Source organism: Anser brachyrhynchus (assembly GCF_964034855.1).
Source record: "Anser brachyrhynchus genome assembly, chromosome: 1".
Taxonomy (NCBI): Eukaryota; Metazoa; Chordata; class Aves; order Anseriformes; family Anatidae; genus Anser; species Anser brachyrhynchus.
This window is the reverse complement of record NC_137694.1, coordinates 41,741,554-41,765,775: the sequence shown is the minus strand read 5'-3', so window position 1 is coordinate 41,765,775 and position 24,222 is coordinate 41,741,554. Positions and strand designations below refer to the sequence as shown.

The 24,222-nt window shown below is 35.7% G+C and overlaps 1 protein-coding gene across 40 annotated transcripts in view; it reads right to left on the bottom strand.

Annotated features, from left to right (window-relative positions):
• NAV3 (neuron navigator 3) overlaps positions 1-24,222 on the bottom strand; it is a 555,833-nt gene that overhangs the window by 216,308 nt on the left and 315,303 nt on the right. The window contains exon 2 of one of the 40 annotated variants that reach the window (XM_080604525.1): positions 7,715-22,313. The exons of 38 other annotated variants lie outside the window; for them this stretch is intronic. In XM_080604525.1, the coding sequence (XP_080460651.1) occupies positions 7,715-7,753 (39 nt within the window). In that variant the 5' untranslated portion in view covers positions 7,754-22,313. Of the gene's footprint in view, positions 1-7,714; positions 22,314-24,222 lie in introns of those variants that run through there. One more of the 40 variants, XM_080604529.1, reaches the window with a different exon arrangement.

The window sequence follows — 24,222 nt, the reverse complement described above, 5'->3', positions numbered from 1 at the left end:
CAAACTTAATGAAGCACTGGATTATTTAGCATGTTAATATAGAAACAGCTGGGTGAACTAGATTCATATTTAATAAGGAATCACTGTCAGGACTCTGTGCCTGAAGCCACTGAAAAATTATCTGTACAATGAAGTTTGTTTACATTTTCCTACGATTTTCAGACTTTTCACTCATCAATTTTTAAAGCAACATGACTAAGAAAAAATCCTATAAATTCTAGCAAGGGCTTCAATCAGATGTTGATAGAAATATAGCGGTCCTTTTCTTTTGATTGTGGAAGTTTCTTATCAGCTGAGCAGAGAAACTTCTCTGCCTGTGCAGGGAGGGGCAGCAGGTGGCACCGCTGGGGAGAGGCGACCCCGAGGAGCAGATGACCATGCGACGAAGGCTCTTCCCGGAACAGCTCTGCCAGTTCAGCAAAGTGGAAGGCTTTCAAGTCCTGTGGTACCAAGAGGACTTGGATCTTGGGTGACAGTGGGCAAGCACCACAGGAAGCCACAGGTAATGTCCCCCAGCTGCTCTCACCTCAGCCACTCTTGTTGTTTCCATAGATCAGCCTCTCATGCAATAAAAAGGACTCCCAGCAATGTTTTAACTTGCCCAAACATCACAGGCTCTCAGGAGGTTTATTCTACCAAATCTGGTTTCTCAAAGCTTAGTTTTGACTGCTTCCTTTCCCGCATCAGGCACGGCACTATCGTAAAGGGCTAAGATCAACATAATATCCCAGTTCTCACCTGTGGCACACCCTCTGTCTTCTCATCCAGCTTTCCAGGCCCTGCCTGTTCCTTTTCTCACTTACTCAACAATTTTGCCCTAGCTTTCTCCCAGCCTCGGCTCTCCCCTGGTTTCCCTCCTCAGCACTGCTCTAAACTACAGCCCCAGACCCCTTCATCGTTTCAGAGCCTGAATGGAAGAGATTCTGTTGCTCATGGCAGAGATTTTATTTTCTCAGTGCCTGTGGCTGGTATCACAGCGATGTCTGATTGCTGGGAAAACCAAGCCCAAGGGCTGGAGCATGTTCAGTGCAAGTTTATGTGAACTGAGACTTTCCAACGCTCACATCCTGTTCAAATTTCAGAAGATTTTTCACAGCGAACAAGTGAAAAGCACTTTCCTGACCCTCCAGCATTCTCTTGCCAAATTCAGAGATTCTGCTCCAAAACAGAGTTGTCACAGCCATTAGTGAAATAGTCATAAGACTCTTCCTATTTTACCCAGTACTCTAGTTCCTCTCTCCACTTCAACTTCCTTCTTAGAAATAAATGAACATAATTTTATAGATATTCTTCTAAAACTTCTACATAAATCCAACTCCTAAAAAGAGTATTAACCCATAGTTTGAATTTGACAAACCTATAAACAGCTGAAGACAAGGCCTTGTGATGGAAAGAGATGATTCACTATCCTTTCATCTTTCAATACATCACGGAGACTTGCATTTAATTGCCAATGAACTTCATTGAACCCTAGATGCTAGGTCTCTAAATCACTTTAAAAAATTGCTCACAAACTTAAGGTGAGCTTTATTTCTCTCTGGAGTTCTCATAGCACATATAAGGGGCGTAACTATCTCTTTACTGGAAAACAAAGAGACCGATTACAGGATTCACATCTCCTTTCTGCAGCCTACTTTAAAGGGTTGATATCTTTAAACTGTAAAGTCGGTGAGAGGTACTAGTCTCTTGGAGACTCCTCATCCTACCTTTAAACAGTTGCCTGCAAACCCTCAGGGAGCCTCCGTCACCAGATGTCTCCCCTCCAGGACAGCAGAACTCACTAAGGAGAGTTAGCACAAGTCCATCGTTGATCTTCTTGATCTAGCCTTACCTCCCTGAATCTATTAACTGTAATGTGTGTATCCCCTATCCACAGTTGTAGAAGCTCTGCCTGAAAAATAAATAGAAACCGGAATAAAATCCACAACATACTAACTGTCCAGCATGCTAATTAGCTATCTGGAAGGAGCAACAATAATAAATAAGCCTTTAAGTCAGAAGCCAGATGTGGCAGAAGCACCCTGAAGCTGCCAGGCAGGCTCAGGGAGGCCCCAATCCAGGCCCCCAAGCAGGGGGTAACAGCATTCCCTTTTGCTATGGGGTCTCTAGCACTCAGAAATGGAGTGACACAGTCCCAAAGTGTAATCCGTAGTTCAACAGGAGTATTTTATTCACTATGTTTTAAACATATAGCATCTACAGTGTTTTTTCCATCCGTAAAAAAAGATATAATTTTCTCCCAATCCCAGCAGACCACAACCCATATTCCAAAAACAGGACTTCCTTAAGTTTTGCAAAGAACTATAAAATAGGCCTATAAATTAAACGATTGCCTAAGTAGCCTTCTCAGAGAGGTTCCATTCCAAAAAGTATTTATTTTACATGTATTCATTATATTTAAAAAAAAATCCCCCCCAAAATATAGTCTCCAGTCCTGTATTTGGACGTTAAAGACACCACAAGATCTGCTTTTTCTATGATGTAGTTTGCCTGCAGCATCAAAAACTACATGAAAATAATAAAAAAAAAAAACGTTTCAGGCAAGTAAATTGTTGTAATTGTTGTGTGCAAACTTCAGATGAACAAAGTGGCCTGAAGGAAAAAGTATGTCACCCTTAAGGAAAATGAATAGAAATTGAAAATGGAAGCAAGTGTACGTTTTGAACTCTTTTGAAAGCACAGGGGAGGAAATATAACAGTTAGCAAAAGCCCAAGATATACATTAGAAGTATTTGCTTATTGCTGAGAACTCACTTAAGCCATTTCTCAGCGGACATGAAGCCTGTGAGGATCCTAAAGCACCGTTAGCTATTCTGTGTCATTAACTGACTTACAAGGAATTAGGAGACGCGAACAACAGTGAGTGAGCAATATTTCAGAAAAAATATACTGTCACTTCGTTGGTATCATTTGTTTTACAGTACTCACAGTAACCTTGGAGTTTAAACAATACTAAAGCAAAAGCAGGCTTGAGACTGTAGACACGGGAAGGTTTGGGTTTTGTTTTTATTCAAATAGTGGCAGCAGCACTTGGGCTCGGAGTATTGGGATCTGTTTTCCTGTTACGCTTTTCCTTTGTAATAACTGCTTTTCAATTTTTAAAATACAGCAATAAAAACGGAAATTCCATAAAAGCTGTCTTTTATACGACAGTAAGGGGGGAGGGGGAGCCACAAAACCATATGGAAGTCAATTAAATGCTTTATTGGTTCAGGGAAAAAAAAAAAGAAAAAAAAAAGACTCTGTATATCCTGAATTAAATTTGTTTTCATTGTCCTTATGTGGGTAACTGTTTTAGAGATATCATATACAGTGTCAGTCCTTATTCAAGACTTTTCAAAATAAGAGACTATATTCTTCAGGTATGTGGGTTCATAGCTGAGGTTAATTTCTTGAGATCTTTGCTTCATATTTACAGTGATGTAACTGGAAGCAGACTGTGTCCTGTTACAAATTTAGCTATGTAGCTCCTATATAATTTTCAATAGTTGCATAATAATGACAATAACAGTTGTATAATCTCTGTCAGTAGCTGAAAACTTTAGAGGTTACTCTTCAAATGTTGTGATGTTCATGGTGGTCTACAGGCTGTCAGCTCTCTCTGCATCACAGCACAATGTAAAGATTTTTAATCCTTCCTCTTTCAACCCCAATTTCCCTTTCTCCCAGTGAAGCTAACTTAGAGGGAGTTGGCTGGGGAAAAAATAAAATAAGTGATTAAGAATATTCAAGAGAAAGGCATCTGTGCGCTCGAGGCATGATCAACTGGCATGAGACCAGCTTCAGGGAATGATCTTGCAAATGTGTCACCGAAATTGTGCATAGCAGATGCTCATAGCTGAGAAAGGTGGAAAAAAAAAAAAAAACTACTGAATATCACTTTCATCCTTGTGTACTAGGAAAAAGCAAATAAACATGCAAATAGGAGGAAAATGGCCTTATCTTTAGATAATAAAGGTCCTTTTTGCACACATTATCACCTTTTAATTAGAAAATAGTCTGAGTAATTTTCATAGGAAATAACACTTTCTAATAATGAAAGGCAGGACATCATATGACAAATGCTAATCCTTAACAGAAATGGAAAAATAATCCTTTGTTTGTGTGTGTGTGTGTTTTTAATATTCACAAATGCAATATGCGTAAGTGGATAGTACTGGATAGCATTAAATATAGGACCCTGCTGTAGAGAATCCGTCAAGAAAACATTATTTTCAGCCTGATCTATTATGGGAATTGTAAGTGATATTGTTATGGAAATTGCACAAATATCCATGCACTAATTCTTTCCTATAATTTTTATTCACTGGATGCTAAACATGCAGTGTTGTATTAAACATTAGGTATTTTTAATTTAAAGGTAATCTAAGAGAGAAATGAGTCAGATTCCCCCAAATCACTCTTTGTTATTGCTTTAGCATTGTCCTTTCTTAACCTTTACATTTTCTGCTCATTAACATTGTTAGAATTGCATATAACATAAGCTATTAGTCCTCTGGGACTTGAACAGTAAAATTTTACACACAGTCACCTAGCACATTGTTAATTGATTCAAGAATAATATGAAAAGTAATTAATACCTACTGACACTGAGATGTTCATTAGAAAGTCCTCTCAGAAATTAATGTATACCTCAGAAAGTGCAATATATAGTGTAATTATATCTTATCTATAATAAGTATCTAGGAGAAAAGAAAAAATGGCAGATGGAAATAGAATGTGGTTTCCTCAAGGAAGCCTTGAAAAGGAAAGAAAAAGAGGTAGCCTAGAAGTTTTGACTTGCAGTTTTAACTTACCTGTACAGGCTTAACTTGGTATTTTGATGACAACAGCTGTAGATGGTATGTAAGAACAAGCAAGAGACATCATAAGAGAGGGCTACATTTGATGGAAAGTTGGAGGAAGTGATAATATAAGGGATACTGTTCTGAATTAGAAAGACTTGTAGTCAGCTTTTTATACATCATCTGAAGGGCTCAAAACACATTGCTTTTTATTCTGAACAATGAGTAAAAGGAATCTGTGTTTGATTATTCTCTTTGAACAAATACTCTGGCAGGTTTTTAAAATACAGAAATAACCGTGTATTACTAATTTCCAAAGTTGGATTCCTTAGCCATTAAATTATTATTGTATCCAAGTGAGCTCAGAGATAAGACTTGTGGTTTGCTCCAGTTTTCATATACAATGCTGAAAGAAACGTGAAAGTAAGAAATCATCAGCATTTTCTGTTAAATACAACATAGCAAACCAAACAAATTAATTACAAACATTCAAAAACTGAGATAATGATACAGAAAAAAAAATAATCTAAAGGCATTGAACTCACTAGGGTTATTCACAAGTTATATAAACTGGTAACTTCTTTCCTCACATTGTCTCTCTTAGGATGCAATCATGTAAATGCATATAAAAGCCTTTTTACAAAAAGTTGCACAATTTGAATACAAAGCTGGGAACTTCAGACAAGGAACATAATTCACTTTATAATACATAAGAATCTGAAAATAGGAAAATTTTAAAGTCTTTTGAAAGGTGAGGCAAGCAGGGCCTTTTAAGATAACAAAAAAATCCAAACTGAACCATTTGCCTACTTAAAGGTGCTACACATTTGCAGTATCTAGGTGCACTTGTCACATAATACGAACACAAGTACCAGCAATATTATACACATTTATATTAACTATGAATTACACTGTTGTTTCAAAAATGCTCCATTGCATAGAAAGTTCAGATGAAGCTAACCTGAGCAAGCAGGAAGAGATGTTGCTGGTAAAGGCAGCACATTTAGAGGAATGTATGACCACAGTGAAATTGTTTGATTGAAACCTGATTTAGGATTACTTCTGGGCTCCTTGCTGGCAGTGTCTACAGCAATTTCAGCTACAAGTTCCCCTTCTATCACCTCCTAGTGGTCAGCTAAATCCACCCCAACAGCAAATGCCCTACTCCCAGATATTCTCACCTTAGTCACTCCTCACATGGATATATATAATTTTATTATGCATGCATATTTCATTAGTCATCAAACTCTACCTGGGTAAGAGAACTACATCATACTCAGTAGTACAAGCTACCAGTATGAGATCATATTGTGTAGCTCCTCAATCCTGACTTTTTATAGAATCTTTGACAAAAGCCATTATTTAAAACCTCATTTTCAATATATTATTGATCTCAGTTTTGTGAAAACAATTTATATAAGAAGAGTTTGATGAGCATAAAGACAAAACTGAAATCCCCGTAGGAAGAGAAAAGCTCATCTGTACACAAAACCAAGTCTTTAGAACCCAAGGCACGTGCGTGTCACTGCAATGAGCACACCACAGCTTGGGGTCCCAGTCCTAAATAGTACACTTTGAAAAAGTGCTGTGGTAGGATTGCTATGTTTAAAGAAGCTTAAAACATCTCGTTAAAACACAAAGTATATTCTAAAGCTCTCTTATTCCCCAATATGGGAAATTTACTCCGAGCATACTGTTATTCGTAATATATATTTTTGTTTTTCAATCGGTCTGAAAGTTCAGTTTAAGTTATTAAAACAGTGGTAGTTTTTCAGTTACTTTTCCTTTGTTTTCTTTTAGAAACATTTGATTGAGTAATACTACAATGAATTCATATTAAATTGGTATGTTTACGTACATAAAAACAGAAAATGAAAATATGAATTATTAAATGCATATATATATTGGATTTATGAATAAATTCATAAATAGTATATCATACACATGTGTATGAACTGTTACTGAGAAAACTCCATGTTTCTTTAGGTTATATAGCAAATAACAAACTTTACATATAGGAAATAAAACCGTGGCTTTTAAACTACATGGATTCATCAAGAAACGTCAAGATGGAAGTTATGTGATATGGCTGAAAATGATGTCTTGTTCTATCTATCTCTTGTCACATACCCTTACAATCATGTTTGCCAGTACTAGCCTTCTCCAAACTTGGATAGCCATTGCTCACCTTGCTGGGCAAACGTAACTCAATACTGTGGAAAACAAACTGATAAATGGAGGGTAATTATTATTTAAAATGTGAACAAGTTGAATCAATTCAGCAAAGAGTCTGTCATGCCCTGGAACTGGCCCCAGACAGGAGAAAAGGGCATGTGGCCTGGTACAGATATAGAGGGAGCAGGTGAAGGGGGAGCAGGAAAATGACCTCTCTGTGTGGAAGCATTGGATCTGCTTAGCTTTATCATTAAATGCTACTCTGGGATAGTATTGTGTATGTGTTGCCTTTCTTCCTAGCTACAGGATTCCCCTGAAGCAAAGTTAAAGGTCAAGACAACAGAGTATAAAACACTGTAAAGTAGAAACTTATGTCTTCAAACAATTTTCAGAAAAGCATCAGCAAATAATGCATTAGCAAGTAAAACGAACACAGAAAATAGTATAAAACCTTGTAAGTAGCAAAGAATCCTATGAATAAGATTTAAAATATTCAGCTTATATATATGCTCTGACTTCTTCATTGCCAAATACTTATATACAGGATTTCAGAATACAGAACTATTACTTGTGCAAGCCTTCAGCCCACACCTACTTTTCAATTAAATGTAATGAAGATATACAACACTTACCTTGCTCAGATATTCTACTTTATCTTGTTTAAATGAGAGAAAAATCTAATTAAAACAGCTAACAGAAGCAATTAATACAACTTCTGTAAACTGATTAGCACCTGGAAGTGACAAAAATGTTACCTTTCCTTTTCTGTTCCTTGCACCATAACTCGTAGTCATCACAGTTGACTAAATATTATGAAGCACGGCACAATGAATGCACGCAAGCAAGAGGGAACAGCTTCTATGACTATCCAAAATGCACACACGAATGAAATGGGGAAGCCTCAGGGCCATTTCTAACTCCTTTGTTTATATCCATTCCAACCAATTGTTCTCTCTCTGGCTCGTCTGCTAGAAAGCATGAGATGTAACCCAGCAGATGATTGTGTACAATCAAACACGTTTTGTTGCTTAACTCTAGCAAATGCCATATCCTATTTCTGAATCTTAAAGACCCTTGTCATTGAGCTATCTTGCTGCAGTGACCCAGAGTATTAAAAAACCCTCTGTATCCTCTTTTTCTTTAATCCAAACAACCTGCAGTGAGTGAAACAGAATGAAGACCATTTTCTATATACAAATCTCTGCAACAATCTAACTGTCTCCTAAATATAATAGTAGAATTTTGTTCAATGTTTAGATAATGTCACTCTTTGAAAGTACACTGAGGTTAATAAGAATATTTTCAAGAAATGTAATGAGCTTTGGATCAGAAACAACTGTTTTCATGGGCTTCATTTGATACCCAGAAAGAAATACTAAAAGTTACTTAATAATCATATACCATGTAAACAGTGATGTACCCTAAAACACAATACTCAGCTGGTTTCCATCTCAAAGCTCAGAAGCTTATAATAATGCAAAAGCCAGGTGTATGGCACTTACCCAGACTTACACAGTGTCAGATCTAACTTCAGTAAAACAGCCCAGCATGTATTTTATAACAAGGTTATAAAATTTGATATGAGAAGTGGTAATGGCAATCTTCAACATCTAAAATGCATTCTGCAGAGTTTTGAAATTAGTATTTTTTTCCATTAGATGGTTTTACAGATGAACCTACCATAAAAACAGCATTCTTGTACCAGTATGTCCATTGCTATCAGTTTTTGGAAAAGCATTCCATTGGCATGTGAATTGAACTATTATTTTTGCACTGTTACATATAACACCATATTCAGACTATATGTTTATTCAATGAGCTTGTAAGATCACAGATCTACCAACTGGTACTTCATCTTTACAAACAAACAAATGGGGTTTTAGGCTTCTTTAGGGCTTCCTCACAGTTTGCACTAGAAAGAACAACTGAAAGCATCTACCTGTGTTGGATATCTTAACCTGTTTTAAAATTTGATTAAAACTTTAAACACAAAAAAAAGTAATGCTTTTATGCCTGCTAATTTTTAAAACAGTTTTACTGTCATTATTTGCATCAAAGAATTGCTTGAGGATTCCTGTGGTTATGGTTCCCTACTCTGTTTGAAAACTCAAATGGAGAAAGAAAATGCTGCTAGGAAAGCAAGGTTTAAAGATAAGATTGTTCATTAGTGGCTGTCCCATTTTTTCCTTCAGAGAACAAATGTTTGACAATAAAGATAAAAATAATTCCAAGAGTATTTAAAAGGGATCTGCACAATAAATATAGTCCAGGTCTTAACACAGGTATCTCTCTGTTTTAGAACTTTTTCTCTTCCCACTTACAGAACATTAAAAAGATTACATGCTTCACTATCTTTAAAGGATTTTCTAACAGAATTCAGAAGAACTGCCAGCGATCAGCTGGTGCGGTAAGAAACATCATAATGACTTTGGTGGTGGTGTAATCCAGGATGTGCTGCATTCATATCTCAATATTAGCAGTATAAACCTGTAATAGTGTTTACATACATCTTTAATCACTGTGTGAAAGAAAGGCAGAAGCACGTTCCCCCATGGACATTTAAAGTCCAAATAACAAAATATTATTAATATTAAAAAACATTTTTCCATGGCCAGTTAGAGGGGCTTAAGGACCTAATGTCTCTTGCAGCTATAACTTTATGATCTTATGACTGAAGAAACATTTCACAGCAGAAGGAAATAAGGTTTTGTAGGTTTATTTATGAAATCAAATAATGTCAGAAATAGTACCTTTATAGTTTTGGGCATAATTCATATACAGTGACCGGTATTTTCTCAAATGATCCTAGAATCCCATTTAAAATGTCAGAACTGAGATTGTTCAAGATTTCAGAAAGTCACTTCAACATACTCCAAACTACTTTTAAGAGTTCTTCCACATTTACTTTTTACATATACATATCTGCATATCATAGAGTTTAGAACTAAATCTCTTACTGTGACAGTCTGTGCAGGTGTACTCATTGTTACCCCATGCCTCTGAAATATTGTAGCTCTGAGAGACAACTAAGACAGTCAATGCCCTAAGTGGAGAGAAGCCCATAACTCTTAATTTGACATACAAAACCAGCCGCTCTTCTGTCATATGTCTGCTTTCCACTGGCTGACTGTATCTCACATAAATGTAAAACTGAGACAGATGAAGACTTCCTCACCACCCTTCAAATGATACAAATTATTTCAGGTTCCACTGAGCAAGCTGGAATTTAACATGCTGGCAAGAAAAATTAACTACTATCTGTACGGTATGCTATATATAGTACTTTTTGAAGTGGGTCCAATATGTGGAAGTCACTATATGGAGTTGTACACAAATGGTTCAGTCAAGTGCTTTAATTCCTTCACAATGAAATCTTTCACATGCCTGGAAACCTTTCTCTAAAAAAGAGCAAGTATTCCACTCATATAATTTCAGCTTTCTCTGTGTCTGGGTAGAAAGAGGTTTCTACTAGGGTTCTGCACTTTACACCTCCCTGTACAGATAAGGGGGGTGAAAAAGTAATGTGCATTTAAAGACAACCGAAGTATTGATGGGACTTTTATCACTATCATTACAAGTAAACATTTATAAGTAATTGGGCTGGCAAGATCCTGCAACACTACTATAAAGATGCAAACCATTAACCTCAATGCTACTACATAAAACCAAGACAAGGACACCAGTGTTTACTAGCTTTACATATTCTGTTTTTAAACAACTCTAACAGTCACCAAAGGCCTCTGACATCTGCGAATGTGGAATTTTCCTGTTTACCCAAAGCATGCATATAATATTAAAAGTAGAAAATTTGTTAATGGTAGCTATGTTAGCTGCCACTGAGAAAGCCATCTCTTGGGTCAGAGGACAGTTTAGTCTCCAAGCTTATCTCAGTCACTGGCCTCCTTTCTGTGATCTCCAGCAGGGTATTAATTGGTTCCAGTTGTAGTGTGGACTTCTGAAATATCAACATCTGCTCACATGCAAGACCACACACTTATCCTGTGTAGGCCTCATGTAGCTAGTTACTACTGATCTGGACTTAAACTGAATCAGAGCATCTTAGAAGTAAAAGGTTCTATGCAATTCTCATTAGTTTGTTTTTCCATTAATTACTGTTTTGCATTAATAAAGTAATTTGTATTATTTTCTAATTTTCTTTATTTAAAAATTGTGTCCTTTTTCTTTTTTTTTTTGATATGTCTTTTAAGAGGGATTTTTTTTTTACACATTCTCTGAGAGTGTATTTAAACAAAGTTAGGAAGATAATTAAAGTGCCAGACAAATAAGAAAGATTAAACTGAGAATGTCTAAAACCATGCAATTGTCACTAATAAATGGTATATGCTTTTCAACCATATCTGGATACTAATATGAAGTTTTAAGACTTTTTAAATGATCATGTTGACTAGAAACTAAAAGGCTGTAGAAATCTAACTATATACCCTTTTATGCTGTTTACATGCTTTGATCTGCATACAGAAATTAATGGATATATGTATAGTAGATGTACAAATTAATACTATCTTCAGAAATATGTTTATGATGATACAGCAGCAGAGATGTTACTGAAGGGGTGCTTTATAATCTGCTGCAGGAGCAGAGGCCTCCTGTGTTAGGAATAAGTGTATTCCATCCACTAAATTCTCTTGCAAATCCTGTTTCACTATAGGTTTTCATAGGATATTGTCTAATTATGGTATTTAGGGAGAGATGAATTTCACTTCAAAAACACAAAATTGTCACACTTGCCCTGTACAAAGGATATAACCTGAAACAATGGGTTAAATTGTGCCATAAATTAGAATCTAAGCATGATCTTCTTTTGCTTTGTTTGAGGCTGTCAGAACTACTAAGATTATCTTTTTTCAAAAGGTTATTGTTTTTCTCAAACCATGTAAGAATGTTTTGTTGTTGTTAAAGTTTTTTTTTTTTTTAAAAAGATACATTCTTATTTATATATATACTGTGTTTTTTCCTAATTCTTTAGGACAATTCACCAAAATAAATAGGCCTCAAATTGAATTCTTATATTATGTGAACATCCACACTTTGCAGAATTGTTAGAGCTCAGTTTTACTTGGCTTTTGCCATATTTAGCAGGGTCTGAGGTCACTATCAGCTTGATTACAAAAGCATGAATTCATTAATATGCATTAGCTGATATAACTTAGAACTCCATGCATCAAATTATCTTTTTTTTTTTTTTTCCCCCTCAAGTGATCACAGCAATTAAATTCAACCCTGATAAACTGGAGCGAGGAGAAAGGAGAACATGATAGTAAAGACTCATTAAGAAATAAAATGTCCTATTAGAACAGCCTGAGCTGCTCAAATCATAGGATTTTGACTCATTAAGGCAGTTGGGTGGCCTCTAGCTGAAGTTGCTGCAGACTGTCCAGGAATCACCATAACAGTTGGAAGGGGGCACCTCTTTTTCCACGTCTTATCCCACTGCAGAAATCTGCTATACCTTCCTTTCCACACCATATCCTAACACAAATATTTTATGTTCCTCTGTCACCTAGTTTTCTTAAATAAACAGAAATATCAACAACTCTTAGTGTCCTAAGCAATTATCACACACTAGGCAACATCCACCGATATGTATAAGGAATTGTAATGATTGCCCTCTATGGAGCACATCAAGGAAATCTGATAACTATAAACAAAATCTGGACAGGGAATAATAATGATAATTTATTACTGAATTTCCAACTGTCAGTTTTGCTGAACCATACCTATCACCCTATTTACAGGTGTGAACACATCAGTGAGTACAGTATCCCAGAATGCTCATCAAGCAACACATTAGAAGTGCTCATGCTGAGATATAGAGTCTCAACAAAGCATGGAAGCAGAAGTGTCAATAAATGACAGGACATGACTTGATAAAAATCAAGTATTAAACTCTTTGACTTTAAATCTTTTGCTAGAAAGTAGAATTCATGAGTCTTTCCCAGGCATCTAAGCTGTCTCTGTCTCTTCAACTTGGGAAAAAACAGACATCACCAAAAAGCAATCTAAGTGATCCATGTATCAGACACAAGGACAGGACTTACCTACAGAAATACTTAAAAGCATGTCTGAAGGCTGAATCTCAGATAAATGGCTCAGAGAAACCTCTGTTCTCTTCTCTTGAAATCCACACAGGATTTGTGTACTAAACAGGATGTACACTTTACTGTCTCAGTTTGGGTGGCTGAGGAAGGAGGGTGTATACCTCTGTACTCAGTATGTTGAAAAAAATTGCATATTCCTTTTCCCTGGATTTCTTTGGCCTTGCACATTAAACAGACACTCAGTGAGTAGACCTTAAAGCAATACTGAAAGTCAGGACCCACCTTTCTCAATTGAGGGACTGACTCAGTGAAACGTTCTTCTCCAAATCTTGCATTACTTAGCAGTGAAGTGATTCAAAGTCAATGGAAGAAGACTAACCCTGTCCTACTGTTGGTAGGACAGTATCACCCCGATCACAGTTGGGTGATTTCAGCTCTCCTGAATGAAGTCTGAAAGGTGGGTTTGACTCCCTAGGTAGGAGAGAGAACTTCTTACTCTTCATTTCACGAACATACCAGAGGGGTGCTATAATCATCAGACTCTTATAAAAAGGATATATGCCAATTTTAATGCCTTTTTATTTAAAACAACCCCCACCCAAGGTGGTTGCAAACATTTTAAAAGCCTGTGTTAGTGAGTGGTGGGAATAGTTTCTGCCAACAGAGAGTGCACACACTCTTCTGCTCTGACAGAACTCTGACCAGTCTCAGACATAAGACTACAACAGCCTGGGCATGTTCCACAGCCACAAGCCACCTTCCTAGCAGACTCTAAAGTTACACTGAGAGACATCTGGTAAATTTAAGATACCAAAGGGTAACGTGTCAGGAGATATTGGGCTGAAAGACTTCAGTCACCCTGATGTAAACACTTACATTCTTTATTTGATCTATCCTGGCATGCCTTCCCATTTTCTGTGGAAAAATTCCTTGCCTGACAAAATCAACCCATTGTGTGATGTTTTACTAACAAACTGAAGACTATTTCCTTGTGTTCATTAAGAATCTGACTTTGTTGCTCACTCGTGCACACTTTAAATTTTCTCATTTGATTTTTCAAGCCAAATCAACCTGTCAATACATGTATGAGTATTGGTTCTATGTTCAATTTCAGCAAGGAATTAATGTTTTGCTTTGCAAGTTGAGAGATTAAGACAATTTTTCAATGTTAAACTCTGTCAGTCCACATTTTTCCATTTCTGGCATCTGAAAAACAATTCTTAGGAACTTTTTCATTCATCTTGTTCAGAGCAGAACTCATCTGTAATCCACAAAGCACTAAGGAAGATACAAAATTAACCGATGGAATTTCTTTTCTTTTCCTCTGATTCCATTTTGAATTTTAATTAAAAGAAAACTTTTACCCAAATGGAATGAAACTTAAAAAAATAAAATCTTATGCTGTTAGTCATTCTAATTTATTTTATAGAATGCTGCAAACATTTCTCAGAGTTGCATCTGTAAAACGGACATTGCAAGGTTCATCTTTACTGAAGTCATTGTCTTTAGAGACAGATGAGTCCCTTTTTTTTTTTTTTTTTTGGTTGAATACAGAAACTTTGTTTAGTTTTCCCCAGAAGTGTGGGAAAGTGACTGAAATGCATATCCAAAATGAAACTTCCTTAAGACATAACTAATATTTATTTTGAGCAGGTTCACTAATCAACACAAGAGATGCCTAGACAGACTGAAAACTCTGTATTAAAAACAAACAAACCACCAACAACATAATACGCAGAGAAAATTAACTATCCTTGCACTTGAAATCTCTTTTTTTTTTTCCTCAAAAAAAGAAAAGTAGTTTAAAATTCAGTAGGACCATAAGAATGACCATACTTCATAAGAGTAGATCTTCTAGTCTACTAACCAGTTCCTAAAAGAAGCCAAAAGAGGATACCCAAGACAGTATGTGAAAAAAAAAAAAAAGTAGGTATACATGATATCTCTTCCTTACATCTGCAGTTGCCAAACACTCTCAGCTGAAGAATTTTAGCCAGATGTATTTTCTAGGTATTTAGTAAACTTTAGTGAATTCATCTTCTTTGGTCTCCTCTTGATCTTGTAAACTTTCATCATCCACAACATCCTGCAGTAAGCTGCTCAATAGCTCAAAAGCTCAAATACCTGTTACATGAAGAATTACCTTGTTTGTTTGTTTTGAGCTTGGCTTCTGTAGCTTCATTTGCTGCCTTCTACTTATTCTATTGGAAGAGAATGAGAATGGCTGTTGCCTTTCCCTAATGCATCGGCAATCCCTCCAAGCTATTTTTGATTTCACAGACTTAAGCATAAGACAGCACAGATATTACATTTTCTACTATCTTCTCAATTGCTTTCCCAATTATTTTAGAGGGCCTTACTGACTATATTGAGCACTGAGCTGACATTTTCATAGCAGTAACTATCATAACCTGAAGGTCTTACTCATGAGCAGTAATGATAGACCCTATTATTTTATGTGGGAAGTTAAGGTGACTCTTCACATTCCTTTAAAAACAAAAATAAAAATCTGTGAAGAACTTCATCTGTTTTTTCTTTGCTCAAGCACTCAGTCTTATGATGTTCTGCAATTTCTTCAATTAACCCTCGTCTGAATACTGTTGTAGCACACATAACTTTGTCAGGTAACTTCTCATCTTTTCTTTGGGTCATTTATGAATATGGTTCTAGTAGAAGTCCTCGTGGAATTTCACTAATAATGATCATTCATTTCAGGAGCTAACCATATATTCCTAACCCCTGTTTTAAACAACTGCATGTTACAAAATGTAAGAATTCCAGCTTTCATGCTATGGCTGCTTAGTTTCTTCAAAAGTTTTTGTTTAAGTAGCATTTTGGAAATCTTTTGGAAATTGAGGTAGACTGTCAGCTAGGCCTACTTTATCTCTACCTTTTCTGACCACTTCAAAGAACTGCAGAAGGTATGGGAGGCTGGACATCTTGCTGAGTCCAAATGTGTCACATTTCTGCTAATCTTCCCAATACTGATGTCAGAACCTCAGCTCTTCCTGCAACCTTTTTTAGAAACTAGCATCACTACTCGGTGCCCTCCAGTCCTCTCATTCCCAAGCATATTTAAGGGAGACACTATATACCATTTCAGGAGATTCTCTAGAACTTTGTGGAGAATCATATCTGAACTTGGGAAGTTGCTACTGTTGCCTTTATGCATTTCATTCATAGTAATCATTTCTAGAGTCACATCAGGTTCATGAGTTCCTCATAGAGAAGGGCTCTGCTATCTCACCAGCATTTTCCACAGAACAGAGAATAATTAGAATTATCATAGCTTTTCTGCCACATTATCTTCTCTGAACACTTTTTATACCTTGACCATCTGTTGGCTGTACAGAGAGATGTAACTATTATCATCAGCATTAATAAATTAATAAAGTGGTGTATCTGTGTGTGACTGTGTGTGCAAATAATGTATTCACCTGCCTTATAATGAAGCCAAATTCAAACCCACTTGGTAAATGGAAGGGAACTTCAGCATTACTTCTCAATTATGACAGAGAAGTCATAACACCTATTAGAACTGCAGATTTATTTTTCTCAGCTGTTAGTACTTATGAATGTTGGCTCATTTGAATCATTATCTAGCACGATTCAAGCAATTTTCAGTGTGAATAAGACTTATAAATTTCACATAGGATCAACTTCACTTTGTGCAGTTGCCCAAGCAAAATTTAATGAACTGTGCTTACTATGCTTTGCTAGGTCTTATCTTTATTGTCATATACATATCCTCTGCATGAGGACAATATTCAGCTTAAATTGCAAAAAAAAACAACAAATGGCCAGTAGGTTTCCAAATTCTTTACATGTTAATAATTTAAATTACCATGATAAATTAAATGATTATTTGGGTAAAAAATATAGTGCTTTTATCTACACAAGGATAATGCCAAATATTTTGGCTTGGGCTGAACAGTTCTGTTTCCTTAAAGACAGGGGGTTCGCAAAGCTTATTACCAATAGAAACATTCTCCAGAACTTTTGCTCTTAATTTTACAGGAAAAATATTTTTAAATATCTTATTTGCAACATTGTGCTATTGTACTGAGTGGAAAAAGTATGCTTGACCCTAGGAAAGGCCAAACCAATGCAGTTTTACTGTACAAACCATCCAAAGTATAAAGCTGTGTGTCCCCGGCTATGATGGGCATTTTAACCAGACATGGTACGTTCATGCAAGGATGGAAACGTAGGCCTTGGTGAATAGCATGTGAAATAGCATATGCAGCTCTGACTCAAAAAAGGGAGAAATAGCAGCGATGAACATTTCTGTTTCTGTTGGGGCCTGTGTTTCCTGCAAGTCATGCCAACAGAGCTAGCCAACTTTTATCCTTGGCACAGATAATGAGCAGAAGACTCATTCTTTGAACATTTTACAAATGAATTTATAACAGCAACTGGTATTCTTCAAGCATGTAGTTGTGTTGTTGTTGTTTTTAGTGTTTTTTTTAGTTTTGACATGAATTTCATATCAGTGTTGTCTATTTCTAGCAAAAATGAAGTGTCAGACACGATCCAAGTTGGGGGCATTCCATTGTGCATCCAAGATCAAATGCATTTTAAAATTTGTGGTTACTAGCAACTAGAGAGCTCTGTAAAATGAAGACTGCAGTTAAGGATGGTGTGGTTATTATTTGGTATCTGTATTCTAGTATATTTGAAATGTATATTCAAACTCTTTTCCCTTCCAAACCCCTGATCTTCCTTTCAAGTATATCAAGCACACTTGAAATCATGAAAGAATAGTATGAATCATGGAGGATTAGCCACTGGTACATCCAATTTTTTTGAGTTCTGAATCATCAACAGAAACCTGCCCCCTTCTCCCTCTCACCAGTAACTATTAACTTTGATGTAAAATATGAAGGAAGAAGCATGACTTAAATCTCAGGAAATAGGATGAATGGGATTATAGCAAAATAGAGATGTATATAGAGAGAACTGTATGAGAATAAATAAAAGAAATGATAGGTTTTGCCAGCTCCATATGCCTAACCTCTAATATAAACATATTCAGAATTTTAGTGAATGCAGATGAGATCAGGATTAATCTTGAGATTCACTGGGGACTGAGATGGACAGACAAGCAAAACAGCTTTTGGAGAAGCTCTCTCTCCATCGCAATCTTTTCTCAGTAAGAAATTAGTCCAATGTAGAGGTTCTAACCCTCAAGATCAATTACCATATTTTCTCTGGAAGACAATATAATATTCATAATTCAGATCTTGTTTTTGTTTTATAAGGTGCATAACCTGAGTAGTGCAAAACACAGATGATGGAATATGTTATAATTGTGTCAAGTATTTTAAATCAAAATTAAAAATAAAAATATTAATTTCTGGTATTTTCAGAATGAGATATTTTTTAATATTGCTTGACAAGTCTGAAATTCTAAATTTGCATATGCAGAGAATTTCCATGTACATTTGCATTAAAAAGGAATCGAGGATTTATTGAAGAGCAGGACTAATATTTGCATTACATCGGGAAAGCCAAATGATTATAAATCTTCACCTTAGCTTCATGGAAGAGCCCAGCTTTGCCTTTCTGTGGGAAGTTCATTTAACCAGATGCATCTGTGTTTTTAAAGCAAGACAGTAATGTTTTTCATAAGAATTTAGAATATAATTCTTTATCATCTAAATGATTTGTTGTTGTTGTTGTTGTTATCTAGAAGTTAAAAAGAGCCACACAGTCTATTTAGTTACCAAACATCACTATAAAGTATCCAGCCTTATTCAAGGAAGATGAACTACTGTAATTTTCCCTTAGGGCCACAAAAACAGATTGCAAGATTTTAGTCATCAACAGCCCTTCTGTTCACATGACCCCTTGTATGAACTATTTCAAGTTAACACAGCTCATGACGCCTTCCTATCTTCCTGTCTCCAATACTTTGAACTCTCATGGAGATTTCTGGTATAAGACCAACTTATCAAGCAGGGAAAAGAACAGCTGCTATTTATTTCATTTTAGTTCTCTCTTGTGTTCTGCATTTGCAGGTGGTGGAAGGAAGTAGAACAGTACTGCCAACAGCTCTTAAGCCAGTTTACTACAGCTTGGTAATTATCAATATGGACACTTAGTCATTTCAAGAGTCATAAGCACAACCAGACACATACAGCAATGTCTTCTCAATCAGAAATTATATAGGTGCAATATGAGTTAGAAAGATATGATATTTAAAGGAATTCACTGTCCTTATGATTATACAATGACTTTCTTCATACCCAAATTCACACTTCTAAGTATTTTTAATGCTAGAAACTTTAAGATTTTATTGTGAAACTTATGAGTTCTCTCTCTCTATGTATAAAAATTTGCAGATGACCTTGCACTGTGCCTGTTATTTAACAGCAATAATCTTCAGTTGCATTTTCCATCACTTGTTCTGATTTATTTATCATTTGTCATCACATTTGCAAACACTTTCTAAAATTCAACCACATGTGTTATTACAATAATGATGATGATGCTATATGGAGTTTGCAATTTCTCAAGTCTCTTTTTTTCCTTATGTCCATGAACCGAATTCTATCCTTTGGATATGCTTGTGCTACCCTCTTTTGACTTATAGAAAGTCATGTATATTTAAGAGCAGATTTTGGTTCTTTTTCTTGAAATGCTTTAAATTAAAGTATTAAACTCTCAAAGATTATTTTCTCTTTTTGTCTATGGATATTTCTCTTTTTTTCCCCCTATTAAAGTGTAAATATATTTCCCAGCAAATGATTTTTTCCTTTTGTTTTGTTTTGTTGGTTTTTGTTTCCAGAAGCCTCAGTAGTGTTTTACTAGCCTTCACAGTAACCAGCTGAAGAATGATAATTATTCCCCCCGTAATGTGGCTTGCATTAAAAGTTCTAATAACTGATTATAACTCAGTTTTCTCCTCCCTCACAGACATTCCATTCAGATATTTCCTAACTAAAACAGAACTCATAGGCAGGTGATATAGACATTGTCTGCACAAAATCCTACACTCGCTTAGCTAAAATATGTGTGCTCCAAGCCAATTTAGTTAAACTCATGCAGTCTGTGCTTGCACACATATTTTGCTTTACAGATATATTAGAGGGAACTTTGCAAGAGTGGTCAGTTGGATTATAGATTCATATTTAACGAGTGTGGCCTAGACGAAATTGGATCCAGAAAGAAACATATTTCTAATATTAAATCCATTTTGTCCTATTGAAAAACAAAAGAGAAAACCTAGGAATTGGTTGTGTAAATTTCTGTTCTCAAGAAGAAGGCTGTCCCTTTCTATTCTTTCTTACAAAGTTCACAGTATTATAAAAACTATCATGTCATCTAATCCTGCAGAAGTAATGTTTGCTATAAATCTTCTCAAGTTGTTCATTGGTGGTCTTTCTATTTCACTGTTAATAATAAATCAAGTCTACTCCTTCATTTTTGTTGTGCAAAGCCAGCTTTCACAAGGAGCAAAATTTAAGGGCACTTATCTTGTAATTTCATATAACTGCCTTTCAGGCACCTCTTTCTCCATAGATGTATTTATTATGTTGGAGACTTTTAAAATATATTCAGTCTACAGGAACATGTTTTATCCTCTGTAAAAGCATCTAATAAAAATATATAGGAGCTTAGGAATCATATTATTTAAAATTAAGTTCAAATAAACTAATTTCTCCTTTTCATACTGAAGAGAAAATGTAAAAGGGAATGCCTTTATCTTTTAATTATTTACCAAACCCCTCTCCACTTAAGCTGTGCATTGTGTAGTAACCCACAGTGAGAAGGAGTTACCTGCTGCACAGTTTGTGTTGTGTCAGTTGCAGCAGCCACCACCTTCTCCTTCCTCAGCCCAGTAAGATGCAGCCTGCCTGGAGACTTGTCCCTTCTTTTTCTTAACATTTTCTCATCCAGCAACCTAATAAAATCCAGTTTACTTTACACTTGTCCCTACAGGTGGAGCCTGCCAAAAAAACATATTCTCATTCACTCACCGAGTAGAAACATAGATTTTTTTTTCCAGATGTTGTCAGAAGGATGTTTCCAGTATTCCCTGTTCCTGGCTTTATTGCACTTCAACAGAGAGACTGATGGATATCCCCTTCCAAAGCAGCACGTCTAGGGCACTCTTCACGGAAATGGGGATTTGTGCATTGAGACTGAGAAAAACCTGAAATTCACATCTGCTGTTTCTTTGTGTAAGTATGACATTCAGGCACAATATTCATCAACTAAGCAAAAAGTATAAAAGTCCTCCTTCTGTCATAGTTTGAAAGACAAAGAAAATGAAGCTTCACATTGAAGTCACTGTGGCCAGCGTGTTGTGAGATGTCATTGCAGCTTGCTCAAAGTATTAAGGCCTCCTGGGGACTAAGGCAAATCCCTGAAAGCCCGAAGAAGAAACAGGGACATATTAAATTCAGCCAGAAGGGAACCACTTCAAGGCATCCACAGTTATAGAAGTTTTCGCTTAAGTAAATCTTTGAGGGAAAACATAAGCATGCCATTCACTGGCTAAAGAAATCAGTCAAAGTTGTTTGGATTGTCTTCTTAGAAACCCAGAGGATGATGCAACTTGTGATCTCACTGCTAATGTAGTGTCTTTCAGCTTTAGCTACTTTGTTTTTTGTATCTACCTCTATACTTTATTTCAAAATAGTTCTCTTAAGATGAAGCCCACTATTTAAAGGATTAGCATCTCAAAGAGGTAGTAAATACACTCCTTTACCTTATGGCTATAGGTAAACGACTTTGCTCATGTCAATTTATCACCTCACGTTTGCTTATTGTATTAAAATTTGTTTCCCATCAGTTAGTATTCATGCCACTGTTAACAACACTGTTAGCCAAAGAAATTCCTTGAGTCATATCCAACTTCTACGCACCTGGGACTGAGAACATGGGTCTTGAGCTTAAATCTGGAATGTTGCTCAGTTTTCCCTTTAATAAGTATGTGCCTAGCTCTGAAGAAAAAAAATATATATATATGCCCTTTTCCACTGTTCATCTAGAACATATTCATTCCTTAAGATTAAATCCCACTCCAGAGAGTTCAGTTTTTCCTAATTTGGCATCGTCTTTCCATATTCAGATCAAAATGCACTGAAATCTTCGGTCTGTTCCATTCCAAAATAGTATTTAAAATATGTTCCTCTGAGCTGTTAAAGAAGCTTTCCTTCAGTTGTCCCACTTCATCTCTTGCCAATCTATGTTCTCCTTAGCTAGCAGATGTCTTTCTTTTCCAATACTTTTCTTTGTGTTGCCACTGAATGGGATTAATTCCCCTCTACAGTGTCTCCTCCACCTCCTGGAAAAAAAAAATGATCTGTAATTGACTGACTTTCTGCCTTATTCAGTTCCTCTTTCAGACTTTTCTTCTCTCCTTTCTATGATTTCTAATCATACCTCTAATAAAATAAAGTAACTAAATTCTGTTCCCAAACCTCACACAGGGCTTTCATTATTTTTACTGCAGTCTAAGCAAGCATATGCATGTAAAAAGCTATATTGATACATAATTTAATGATATTTCCTCTTGACAGTGCATATTCTTTATATTTGTATGAACATTACAGAGCATAAATACTATTTGGTTGTTCAAAACCCTTTTATGCTAATAAGGGTTGTATTTTTTAAGTGAAAACTATTTATTATATAAGGCATTTGTCATGCAGTTTCTGTCTCTGTTGAAGGGAGTGGAATAGAATACTTCACTTAGGTGGACAAGAGGGTAGCACATGTCAATTACAGGAGCCTCCAAACAAACTCAACTGGGAAAAATCTGAACAAGCCACAGCCCACAATACTCTTGTGCTCTCTTATATTTTTAAAAATGACTTCCAAGACTGTATAATTCTTCCCTTATGGCTGACACACTGGACAAATATTAAATCTCTTATGGAATCAGAAATACTCTATCTCCCTTCAAGGCTCATGTCTGTAAACACTCTCCATCTTTCTTTCACACTCAGGTACACCATGAAGGTGGAGAAAATGGTGAGAAGTGTGAGAGGAGAAAAGAAAGGGACATTGTAAATGGTGTAGAATGTAGACAGAAAATACTTCAGAAGCAACAGTGGATGCAAAGAGGGAAGAAAGAGAAGCATTGAGTGAACGAAAAATCAAGTAGATTGAAAAATGCAAGGATTTATTGAGAAGAAAACAGATAAGAAAGTTTTGTTAAGCTCAGACAGCCAATAGTTAGTCAAGTAGACAACAATACAAGAAACCTGAAGAAAATGAGATGATCTCTAGTCAGATGACACAGAAACTCAATATTAATAATAATGGTATTGTCTTTGGAAACATCTCAACTTGATTTAGCAATAAAAGTTCAAAAGAATTATTCAGTTCATAAATCTGCTTAATAACCCTCATAAAAAAGAAAAAGTAATAATAAAAGGAAGATAAATTTGATTAGCCAAGGAAGTTTCTGATCTGTTCTTAATGATCAGAAATAATTTCTCTCATATTTCCCAAACAAAAGCACATACCTGATTTTCATTCTGTTTGGTTGAGATTAATTTAAAAGAGAGAAATTGTCAGACAACTAAAATATTTACTTCCTTCTAAATATGATTGTGTTTTTCCTTTAAAACATCATTATGTTTCTTATTTAAATAAGGCTCTAACATTAATCTTTTCTTTACATGGCTTCCTACGAAACTGTATGAATATTATATTTCTAACTTAAATATGTCAACTCCATTGGCAAATTTAACCTTAATTTCTGAAAGCTAGCACGGGATCAACTCTAGTTAAAAAAAAAAAAAAAAAAGGATTAGAATTCTTTATCAAGCAGCTTTCCTTCATTATACACCTAAACATTCATTTTAAATCATCTATGTTAGCATATTATAAATAGCTTCTTAATATTTGTGTCTAGTATTTGAGACATTATGAATCCTATGTTAAGCAGCTCTGCTCATTCTGACTCTGTTACCTTTTGAGGTCCCAATTTTAAAGTTCCTTCTCATGGATGGACTCCACAGCCACATATAGCAATTTGTATTCTGGAGAAGAAAAATGTTTAGGAAGGTTCATTTTCTCCCTCTTTCTTCTTGGCTACTTTGTACAAATTTTCCTTTAAACTTATGCAGTCTTAAAGTCTGTACTGTCATCAGTCTTTATGCAAAAGTGCATTTGGAACTGGCTAGAGGGACAGAAGACATTTAAAGTAAGCTTAGAGGCTGCTGGAAGGGGAATTAATTAATTAT